At 33.0% G+C, this 13,030-nt stretch overlaps 1 protein-coding gene across 1 annotated transcript; it reads right to left on the bottom strand.

The window, feature by feature from the left end:
- Positions 1-944: 944 nt before the first annotated feature.
- On the bottom strand, positions 945-9,823 carry LOC140056678 (protein arginine N-methyltransferase 5-like). The gene is made up of 13 exons (XM_072102130.1): positions 9,608-9,823; positions 8,925-9,043; positions 8,586-8,803; positions 7,743-7,911; positions 7,286-7,439; positions 6,869-7,040; positions 6,365-6,501; positions 5,919-6,041; positions 5,418-5,593; positions 5,022-5,131; positions 4,390-4,597; positions 3,771-3,835; positions 945-3,214 (listed from the first exon to the last, which is right to left on the bottom strand). Exons 1-13 carry the CDS (start codon positions 9,694-9,696, stop codon positions 3,062-3,064), a joined length of 1,893 nt encoding a protein of 630 aa, XP_071958231.1. The 5' UTR covers positions 9,697-9,823; the 3' UTR covers positions 945-3,061.
- Positions 9,824-13,030: the final 3,207 nt, after the last annotated feature.

The raw sequence follows: 13,030 nt of genomic DNA, 5'->3' as shown, positions 1-13,030 counted from the left end.
TATTATAATAAATGTAATGTTAAAAACAATATAAAACGTCAAATGTTTTGATTGTGATGAAAGTCACTGGTCCATTCAATCAATTTATATTCCTTTCACATCCGAACCATCATTCTAGTAATCGTCGTGATAGCTTCCAAACTCAAATCCAATGTGTGTTAACTAACTAACTAACGATTTTAAACAAAATGTCTTATCATCAGATCAGGGAGTATGTAATTTTATAATACTATTCTCCACAATATATTCCGATTATGGCGTATATTTAATTTGATCATTATTAATTTGCAGTATAATTTTTATTTTTTAACTATAGGCCTACTGTACCTTCACACGCGCGGTCCGTTCCGAAAATAAACAAAAATAACGGCTGACTTAGTTGAAAGCAGGTAGTTGCAACAGGGAGGTATAAATTATTTTTCACCTCCTTGGTTGCAAGGTGAACTCATCGTGAACCCGGAAATTACTTCGTCCCGCGTAGAATTGAAATTGAGTTGAAAATCTACCGATTAAATCAGAAATTTTCTTTAAAAACTCTTTATAATATCTTCCTAAGAAAGAAATACGGAACAATATTGTAATAGTGAAAACTAATGTTATCAAATTTACATTTCACGGTACATCTGAGATAAGGTAGGTATCCAAGGCAAAGATTTGTACCGAAGTTTTTCCATTGTGCTCGCTTATGTCAGAATTAACCATAATTTATATATAGATGTACTATTTTTTCGAATATACTCTTTCGTGTTTGTTCCCCTTTGTTTTATTATTATTATGTTCATATGAAATCTTGTATATTATGTGACCATGGAGGGAACATAATGTGACTATTTAATTTCATGATTTTCCTTTTTTAAACAAAAAAATCAATTCTACTTAGTAAATGTTGTACGTAAGACAATGACAAACACTCAGACACTGAATAATGACGTAAACACGTTGCATTCTTGAAATGGACAGTAGGTTTATTTATTACCGATTTCGTTAGTATACATCACATATAATTTTACACATATCATGGATTTTTTGTAGACAATTTTCTGTGGCATTATGGCATTATGGCGAAAGGAAAAAATACTGATTAATTGGAATGTTGTTTTTACACTAGCTATTTAACAGGTATATCGTTAACCGTTTTCATACATATGTACATGTGATGTGCCCATATATGGAGATGATGATGTCATATCACTACCATATTTAGGCATATCACTACCATATTTAAGCATATCACTACCAAAAACACGCTTTTTTTGTCAAACTATTTTGATATTGTAGACAGAGCTTTAGAGGCTCTAATCAAGGCAATCTAACAACAGGAACAGGACACTGAGCTCGCCTTGCCAAGACAGGAAATCGTATGGAGTAATTTTTAATAGTATTCAATTTAGACAGAGAAAATGTAAAGCTGCAAATGGCAATGGTATATGAAAACCTGAAATAAATAATTACCGAATGAATTTAGAACACTATTTTAGCTGATGTACTTCATCTCTACATTGTCTTTATAAATACAAACGTTTCTATAATACGTTTTTCCAGCAACCAATCCCTGTATGGATGTAAGCTCCAAAGGGATCAGTCTATTGTTTTGTCATTTGTTACTACAGTATTTCTACATTTACAATTATGTTACTATAGGCCCGTCCATGCTTAGCTAAATTACTAGGGTTAAGTTTCAATGAACTGAGTGATGGGTAAGAACCAACTTACCAAAATAAATAACTAAATCTGAATGTAATGCCCTTTCATCTATAATTTTGCACCCTATTTTTAAACCAAATATTAATTTTTGCAATGATACCTGATGAAATTTGACCAATTAGATCAAACATCTCTTTATTACTCTTTTAACATCCCTTTTTCAGTCACAGTTAATAGTAGCATGCTTTTACCTAATATACAGTAATCATGATTTAAAATTCTATACATTTTAAATTGCTCTATCTAAATGCATACCAGCACAACTATTTTCCATAGGGAATAATTTGGTCAGTTATGTTTAGCTAATAACTTAATTGGTTTGAATATTTTTTATTAAATGAAAACTAGTCACATACGGTACAAACAATGTGTGTTACTGCATTTATATTACACTTTGTATTAGCAATTTAATACTCTTTTGCACTTTAAACTTTTACACAATAACATCATACTATTTTGTTTTAAAATGTCTTGATACGGGTCATATTATTTAAGTTCCAAAATGCATACTAATTAAACACCAAAAGGAAGACAAAAAGATTATTTCAACTACTAAAAAATATGGGCATAATGGTTTTAAAATTAACATAACAAATTTTCAAACATAAATGGATTTCCCCAAAAATATTGTATTTACAATACAAATTTGTTAAGAAAATCCCTAGGCTGTAAAAATTAATATCAATAGTTTCTACAAACCAGAAATAACAGTAACATTCTTATGAAATCATTATGTACGTCAAAGGTAAATGAAATTAAATATGCGTAAATAGCACCATGTCAAATAAAAATTATCCAAAATCAATAACAATTTAATAATTTAACTTTTTTTAAATTGAAGTGTAAACAAATATAAAACAAAGTATAAAAACTGTCCATATTTTCAGGGTCTAAAAATCAACTAAAATCACACATTTCTGAAACAAATAAATAAAAATAATGGAAAATCGTATATAAAGAATTGGACAGCATCGTCTTATTTGAAACAGACAAGTGCGAATGCAGCTTTAGGATGCACCAATCAATATTTGAAATGTTTCTATTAAAACATGGTCTGTGACCAGAGGGCAAAAGTGATTTTCATAATTTCTCAGAATAATCTAGTACTATACAACCAAATGTCCTTTAACATTAACAGACTTTCCTGGACAAACAATGCGTCCTCACTTAGGAAAATCAAAGCTTTTTAATGGTAAAAATTGGCCTACATACATACTTTACATTCATATTATGAAGTTGTTTACTTACATGGTCCGATATAACCTTACTGAAAGCGATGTACCAAATTACTGGAAATTTTCACTTTGCAAAATTAAAAGCTTCTTAATTTCTTACAATTTCATTTAAATATTTGACATCACATTCCTATGGTATAAGAACGACCATTGATATTGTGAATTGGCGTAATGACTGGGTTCGTGACGCACCACTCGTACCAAACATTACGAGTCGTGACGTTACGCCAGAAGTGAACTTGTAACTTACAATCCTTGTGTACATCTATTGGTTCCTGAAAAAACAAGATGGTGGAGTCAGATGGGATTATACCTGTATTGCATGTGTTTACCAGTTATTATCATGAAAACAAAATATAGTTCCAGGAGGCCTGGGTAAAAATTTTTTTTAAATTTGGTTGGATTGTACAGGAAATATAATATAGAAAAAAATATTAGTTAATTAATAAATCAATCAATCTTTATTTTTCATCATAACAAACATAAAAAAATACAATTTAAGATGGAGGATGTACAACTAAGGCAGAGCCTGAAAATACGTTGTACAACCTTTACAACAAAAACATACACATACAAATACTGAAGGACATAAATATATATAAAAATACATATAAATTCACAATATACATATATAAAGACGCAACCCACCCACCCTTGTAATATGCAAAATGAACAAGTTATAACTTAATATAATATTAATTTAGATTTTAAAAACATATATAAAATATAATATATAAACACAACAGGCACAAAAATGAATTCTAAACCGCCCCGTGATATACTGAAATTTAATTAATTAATTTGAAATGAACTAAAAATTTTAGAACATACCTTAATTGGAAAGAATATTGGAAACCAGCTAAACATTCCATCTGAGTAGGTTGATGGTTCGGTACCTAAACGCAATAATAATACAATATGATATACAATATATTTGATAAACCCAAGACCGAATGTGTTGGTTGATCATTACTGTACTTTTAAACTTGCAATAATAATACAATATGATATACAATATATATGATAAACCCAAGACCCAATGTGTTGGTTGATCATTACTGTAATTTTAAACTTGCAATAATAATACAATATGATATACAATATATATGATAAACCCAAGACCCAATGTGTTGGTTGATCATTACTGTACTTTTAAACTTGCAATAATAATACAATATGATATACAATATATATGATAAACCCAAGACCCAATGTGTTGGTTGATCATTACTGTACTTTTAAACTTGCAATAATAATACAATATGATATACAATATATATGATAAACCCAATGTGTTGGTTGATCATTACTTTTAAACTTGTTAATATACAATGTTTTAGTTCTGTTTAATAATTATGTCATACATTTTTTTAAATGAAGTCTTTCAAATATAGTGGTACATTATCCACATTCTAAAAATATGTAGCATAATTAGAATGATTAAACTTACTAAGTTTAATATCTGCATACAACACTGTGTCAAAATAACCAGCAAATCCGTGCAACACAGCACTTTCACTTATATCAAATTCTATACTCTTATATCGTTTATTATCCTTCATATCCTTTCGTGGATGACAAAAGGTGAACACTGGAACAGCGTCAGCAAGCACATTCACATTGTGTAGCCGTACCACATACGGTGTCTCAAAATGAGCCTAGAAGATATCAAGCTTGTTATAAATATATTTTAGAGTACAGTACTGTTTAGTTTAAATTGTTGTAATTGGTAGAGTAAATTTATTTTATTTTTTAGTTTAGATTTACTTTTTTTTAATAATGTGTATGCACCAGTTTTATTTATACTGTTCATTTAACTTTGAACTCTATAGAAGATGTGCAAATATTACTCAACAGGGCTTATATACTATGCCTAGCCTCTAGCAAGAAATTCAGCTCAGCTGTTTCCAGACATAATACAAGTATAAGTAGTACATTTAAGTATACAATGCACCTTTCATCATTATTATGTAAAGAAGTCAGTGGTCCCTAGTATTTCAGGACTGGTTACTTGTATAGGGACCACCGCTTAACCATTTTGAATTTTTTAAAAGTTGCTGGACACATTTAAAGAAAACTTACATCTTGCGGTTTATCACGTTCCTTGCAGAGTCGCACCTCATTGTACAGTTTGTGTGACATAACTGGACTGAGATATGACGTGTAGTTACAGGGAATACTAATTGCATTATCTACAAAGCAAAGATAATCTAGATCATTATAAACTGCTCTTTATATTCATATAAAAATATTGGAAATGTTCAAAATTCTAATGGCTCTTGGTCTCTTCCATTTAACTTTTGTAAACTGCTGTTGTTGGTTGCAAGTTTAAATGACATACTTCTGAGATAAGATTCTTTAGTAAGTTTTTTTTTGTTTGTAAGGTTCAATGCGGAGTATCCTCCATTTTCATATCGCTCTTTTTTCCTTTTTTCTTCTCATTTGTTATTGACTCAATGCATTGTTTAATTTACTTACCTTTAAGGAATTTCTGTGCTCCATCTAGGCATTCTGGTGATAATTCATTGTCACCAAATGATCCTAGCAATTCACTAACTATGATATCTGCCTTCTCTGGTGCCTCCCACTCTCTCATGTCCTGGAACACCACGGTCACATGATCTGCCCACATTTCATCCTGAAGCGCCTGCAATCTAAATTACCAAAGTGACAATATTTTACATGTAATTACAAAATTATTATTATTAAAATGTAATTTAAAAAGTTGGAAAATATGGTTTAAAAAAGTCCTTAGCAAATGTTCATGTCAACAATTTAAGACTTTGAATAACACAAAGATTCACTATATCTTTGATGGTTTGAGAACATTTCAACTTGAAATTCGGAATCTTTCAGTTTACACAGGTATATATTGTCACTAGTATGTGGTCAATTATAATAATGTAAGCCTACTATAAAAGAATAAGTTGATTCTTTATTCTCCTTAAGATATATTTTTGATTGCCAACATTCACTTACGTAACAACAGCATTTGGATTTTTCTCAACAGCATATACTTTGATTTTGCGTTGAGCTTGCTCAGCAGCTCTCAGTGAAGCCGACACTAGAGGGCCTCTTCCTGCTCCTAGCACCATCACAACCCTTTATATTATTATATATATTATATTATTATTATATTATTATTTAAAATACATAGAAAATAAAGACTACTTTATTTGAAGTAACATAACATTTTGTATTCTTGAAAATGGGTCGCTTTTTAAATTATATTTGTTTTGTTTCGTTTATTTATTTGACCAGCATAATATTAATACAATAGAAATAAAAAATGTTGGGTAGGGGGAGCTTAAGCAAAGTACATTTCAACTCATGAGTATATATGTATTTGATGAGGTACTTTATGTTTAGCTTTCCAAGACTTGGATTATGAACAGCTCACACTTGTGGCAAAAGGGATAACTTACGATACAGTGGTGTCTTTTTCTTCAGCCGGTACTCGATCTAAAAGAGCTGTGTATACAGCCTTTTGATACTGTGTATACTTCACTGGGTCTTTCTCAAATATCTCATACGTTTGTGATTCAAGGTTATCTGATAAAGGCTAAATTAAAACAAAGATAATTAAACCATCTGACATAGAGGCCATCTCAAAAAGTTGATTGTACAGATATTGACTGCATAGAGGTGATAATACACCGATAAAAGCAGTCAATATCTGTTATTACATAGCCTAGGCCTACATGTCTAATTTCCATCCATAGATTTAAACCTAGTTGTCATATTTTAGAAATTAACTAGGCCTAGTCTTGGACTACATCTACTTTAGGCTGCCTGAGTTTCACACACTGTCTGTTTACTAGCACTGTAGGGATCTAATGATGACGTCATCGACCAGTTATCATTTATAACCGACTGATTGGTTCATTGTTATATTCTTTTGATATTATATTACCACAGAGTTCACTTACCTGTAGAGGGCATTGCAAGTAGTCTTCATAACCCTTAGCAAATGCATCAACACCTGTGAGTGGAGGCATCTGGGAACGCAGGTGTTCAAGATATTGGTAGTAAGCTTTGATCCCTTTGTCTGGATGTCGATTGGTTCCAGTCACCATCACCTGCACTTCCAACTTAAAGAACCTGAAACATAAATTCAATAAATGTCTGTTTAAAGACTGGTGGTCATGATGTCTTTATCAGATGTTTTGTTCCAGGCATAACTACCAATAAAAACTTGAATATAGGTTACAGATTGGTGTAGCTGATGTGATGATGCAAACATATTCATCAGTTCTTCTAAATAGGAAATCACTTTTTGAACTTTTGGAGTTTAGAGATGCTAGTTAATTCAACATAAAACAAGGAAAACAAATATTACAACTTACCTTAGCACAACATTTTGGTGTGCTTTAGATAAGACTGGGTAGCCCTTCTTGTTTGTCAGAAATATATTAGTGGAGAGAATTGCACATTTGATTGGTTCTCCGTACCATCGTTCCAGAACGGATGACGGAGGCAGATCAACAGACACTTCAAGAGCTGCAATTAAAGTTTCCGTATATTACCCAAGTCAGGGTATCCATATGCTCTTTTTCTTGAAGCAGTCAAATTTCACATACACCATGTCTTTTAAAACCTATTTTCAATCTTCCAGTACTTTTTTTAATTGCCTTTTAACCATGTCTAAGATAGTTTTTTTTTAAATTATTTTTTACCATCTATAGAGCTTGCTTTTGAACAGAACACCCTTTGTAACAATCCTGCAAGGTTTCAGAACCAGAATGATAAAGCAAACAAAAGGCAAGTACCTCTCTACACTTAACCTTTCTTATTCTTACTCACCTACTGCTATGCGTTTATGGTGGTTACAGACACGTCTAAGTCGGTTCCACCAGCTCCATGTATCGTACATAGGGGATGGTTTGTCAAAGTCGTGGCTAGGTGGCGCTTCATTCTCAATGATGTCTTGACGAGTTGTTGCTGGAGCTATCATAGGTACACGTATCCATATCTTAATTAAACACAATCAAAATATAATCAATTCATTAAAGGGTTTGTGTCTATTGTGATTTTTAAGGCTATATTTATTTGCATATGTGCACCACTAAAATTACTAATAGAAAAAGGTATACTTCATTTTATGATGTGTAATAATATACAAAGATAGTGCCTATCTGTAGTACCTTCAATGATTCGCCTTCTGTTGGTCATTTACATAATTACCACCTGCATTGATTATAAAGCATAAAGCGTCTACAGTACAGTATCTTATTTATTGGCATTTGTTTTTCTTTAACTTTTCTGTTTTTGTTGTATTTTGTGTATTGTATCTGTTCTGCTGATCTGTTCTGCTGATTTTAGTGGTGCACATATGCAAATATGATCAGCAATTGCTGGATGGATCACCCTCATTAAATATGGTTCAAATCAAAATAAATAAAATGCAGGTGTATAATCAATATGTATCACCAAATGATTATTACCTAATGGTTATTTGCATGCACACCACCACCTGCATTGAAGGTGCATACATCTGTACTCACATAGAGTGAATCACTACATGATGATTATTGCATATAATTCACACCACCTGCACTGAGTTTAAAGAATATAGCCATTTCTGCTACATACAATGCAGTTATAAAATTCCATGCAATGATAACTATCTGCTCTGTAGCACCATACCTGATGGTTATTGTGTCCAAGCAAATGACTGTATAAACACCGTCCAAGGTTGGTACAGTTGAAACTGGTGAGAGTAATAAGAACTGCTGGCATTGTCAGATGAGCGGCATACGTAAGCTCTTGCTTTAATGCTTGTTCCGAGTTCTTGCGGATTGTTTCATCATGCGAGTCTGGCTGAAGCCATGGCGAGATCTTTCCAACTATTACTGAGCTCCAATCTGCAATAAAGAAAAGACAATTTTCCTGGATTGGATTTTACATAAGTGGTGGATGATGTTTTACTTTCTGGGACCTTTTTGTTTGTTAATCTAAAGTGGTTAGGATTATTTTCTTGCACACCTTGGCTTGACAACAACAGGTCTGACCGTGTGAACGCTCCTGGTCTGTCTTTTGGTTTCCCTTCCAGAAACTCTCGTTTAAAACGCTGGTGAACAATTGGTACTGCTATAAAGTCAAATCTGCAAATCAAAAAAGTCACACAATAAATGAACGATTTCAAATTGCGCAGAAAATGCAAAACAGTGCAATATGGATTTTCTCTGTATGATAAAAACTAAAGCTTGATACTGATAGGGCTAAAACTTACATTTGGTCGTTTTACTTTTAGGACCGCTACTGCTAGAGTGGAGGAGTCGAGTGTACAAAAGAATAATATTTTGTTTATAATTTATACTTAGTAGGCCTAGAGGCCTAGGTCTCTAGCTAGGCTAGGCCTATCCTAAATATTGATGAAAAGTGAGAGATTTGTTTGTAGGACAGATGTACATTGGGATCCGGATACCGTAGACGGAAGAAGGATTTTGAGATCACGTAACTTAGCCCTAAGCTCTAGGCCCTAACTAGGCCTAGCCTAGTAGCTAGTAGGACTACGGTTTAACATTACAGCGAAAAGGGTGCGGTGGTACTCCATCCATTAACAGTCAGCGTCGCGGTAGATAGGGAGACACGCGGCCTAAGTTTTTAACCAACTTTAAATGATACTATTATACGGATTTAGCATTGTAGAGACACGTTCAACATACCCAGCTGCGGCTGCAATTTGTGTAGAACTAGATATATCAGGCACACAACTTAAATCCCTACCACACGAAACACGCTCATTTCTTGCCATGTTCAACGAAAAAACACCGGCCGTCGTTTGATCTTTTCACACATGCTCTCTCTCGAAAACTTGAAAAATGAATGAGTGCTTTGCAAAACTTAAACATTTGCGGCCCAAAACGGTCATAATACATAAACATCCCCTCAATTTGTTCCTTTACGTACTGTAAAATTATCACTATACGAATTCAAGCAGACACCAACTGGGGGACTAGCTCAAATGGTAGAGCGCTCGCTTAGCATGTGAGAGGTACCGGGATCAATGCCCGGGTCTTCCAATAATTGTTTTACCGTATATTATAGCATTCAAATTTAAATTAAAATTTTTTTTTAATTAGTATTACTGTAAATTCAGTTCTGATTTTTTTTAAATAATTTTCTTCTGTGTGTACGACGAAAATTGTTTTTCATCCTTTCATGAATCCACTCTATACAAAATCCCAGTTCATTTTGTCATTCCACGTTTACACTTGTTATTCGACTGGGGATGCTATGATGTCAAGTGGTAGAGCACTCACTTAGCATGTGAGAGCATGGAGTAAAGAGAGCTACCGTGGTCAATGCCCGGGTCTTCCAAAATATTTTTGTTAGGTATATTAATATATTCTAACATTCAAATTTAAATAATTTTTATTTTTTTAAATATTACCGTGTATTAGGGAAAGGCGGAAAGACGTAGCCAAAATTGTTTTCCATTATCAACTCATTACATACAATATGTCAGTTCATCAAATCACATGGTATTATATCTTTGGACTGGGGGACTAGCTCAAATGGTAGAGCGCTCGCTTAGCATGTGAGAGGTACCGGGATCAATGCCCGGGTCTTCCAAACTATTTTTTTTTTTTAGGTATAGTAAAATTAAATATTAAATAATTTTGATTTTATTGATTTTTACCATGTATATTCCTAATGTGGAAAGAACGGAAAGACGTAGCCGAAATTGTTTTTCATTATCAACTCACTCCATACAATATAGGCCTATTACTATTAGTTCATCAAGTCACATGGAATTAAATCTGGCGATTGGGGGACTAGCTCAAATGGTAGAGCGCTCGCTTAGCATGTGAGAGGTACCGGGATCAATGCCCGGGTCTTCCAAACTATTTTTTTTTGTTAGGTATAGCAAAATTAAATATTAAATAATTTTGATTTGATTGAATATTACCATGTATATTCCTAATGTGGAAAGACGGAAAGACGTAGCCGAAATTGTTTTTCATTATCAACTCATTCCATACAATATAGGCCTATCACTATTCATTCATCAAGTCACATGGAATTAAATCTGGCGATTGGGGGACTAGCTCAAATGGTAGAGCGCTCGCTTAGCATGTGAGAGGTACCGGGATCAATGCCCGGGTCTTCCAAACTATTTTTTTTTTTTGGTTAGGTATAGCAAAATTAAATATTAAATAATTTTGATTTGATTGAATATTACCATGTATATTCCTAATGTGGAAAGACGGAAAGACGTAGCCGAAATTGTTTTCATTTTCAACTCACTCCATACAATATAGGCCTATCACTATTCATTCATCAAGTCACATGGAATTAAATCTGGCGATTGGGGGACTAGCTCAAATGGTAGAGCGCTCGCTTAGCATGTGAGAGGTACCGGGATCAATGCCCGGGTCTTCCAAACTTTTTTTTTTTGTTAGGTATAGCAAAATTAAATATTAAATATTTTTGATTTGATTGAATATTACCATGTATATTCCTAGACGGAAAGACGTAGCCGAAATTGTTTTTCATTATCAACTCATTCCATACAATATAGGCCTATCACTATATTCATTCATCAAGTCACATGGAATTAAATCTGGCGATTGGGGGACTAGCTCAAATGGTAGAGCGCTCGCTTAGCATGTGAGAGGTACCGGGATCAATGCCCGGGTCTTCCAAACTATTTTTGTTTTGGTTAGGTATAGCAAAATTAAATATTAAATAATTTTGATTTGATTGAATCTTCCAAACTATTTTTTATTTACGGTATATTATAACATTCAAACTACTTCGCTACTATAATAATTTCGATTGTTAACAATATTATCTTGTATTATTTCTGGTGTGGAATAACGAAATTGTTTTTTTATTATGAAAAACAATGTTTTTTGGCGACGATTTCAATATTTTCTTCTCTCATCCCGAACAACTTGATAAATTAATTTCAACTTTTAATTCCGAAATTCACCACGTCTCAAACTGGTTCAAAACTAACAAGCCCTCATTAAATATTGATAAAACTAACCTTATAGGAACAAATCTAAGAAAACCCCATCGAAATCTTCCTAGACGATGTTTTAATTAAACAAGTTGATCATACTCAATTCCTTTGAGTGACAATTAGCGACAAACGGAACACAAAACATTTTACTTTCCCTTTATAATACCCTTATCCTGCCACATCTTAATTATTGCAACATTGCTTGGGCTGTCACACATTGTAAACACCAAACACTTTGTCAATGGACTAGCACAGAAACAAAAAGACTTGACAAACTTTTTAAATTACAAAACACCTCACTCATTCCAAACCCCTTTTCTACAAATTACAAAATAATTGCATAGTACATGAAAGGAACCATCGTCATTCTACTCAATTATTGATTATTGTGTAGTTTCACGTCACACACCAACCCCCGACGAATTTATAAAACTTTACTATAACTACATATACTATACTATAATAATAGTAATACCTAATAATTTAAATACAGTCGTATCCACTAGCAATTGTCATTATATCAGCAAAGTCTACTCTGTGAGTTTGAATAATAAAAATAATCAGGTACTAAACCATTTCACAAAGAAATCTCACTTTTATTAACGCACAATTGATATGCAATCCGATCATTAAGTCGGCACTGACAGTATCAGCCAATAAAGCAGCAGCAGTACACTAATCCAAGCAACCAAAGTATACACTAATCCCATTCAAAAGAATGTGAATTAAGGTCACTGCTAATTCAACTTTTTCTTCTTGTATAATAAAAGTTCTATAAGCTTGCATGCTAATCCTCTTCTACGTGACGTTTAACAGTGTGATTCAGTTTTCATTTATTATTATTGGATTCTTCAACATAAATGTCTTAAAAACTATCTAAGAAACCTATCTTCTTCTGACGTCATAAAGGTAAGTTATGATTGTTTGTATATAGTTTTTATATCACGAATGTTTAATGTAAATAAAGAACAGTGCTTTCGTATATTATTACCAGTATACTGCATTTTGAACCAGATCCTCCGTGGCAAAGCCAGCCACCTTCTCTACCGACGTATACCCATCATATAAGTTTCTTATCCACTCGGACCTGTCCAGAGGGATATAGGCCTACATTACA

Source organism: Antedon mediterranea, chromosome 8, assembly GCF_964355755.1.
Source record: "Antedon mediterranea chromosome 8, ecAntMedi1.1, whole genome shotgun sequence".
Classification (NCBI taxonomy): domain Eukaryota; kingdom Metazoa; phylum Echinodermata; class Crinoidea; order Comatulida; family Antedonidae; genus Antedon; species Antedon mediterranea.
Note: the sequence above shows the minus strand (reverse complement) of the source record. Positions and strands in the feature narration are given on the sequence as shown.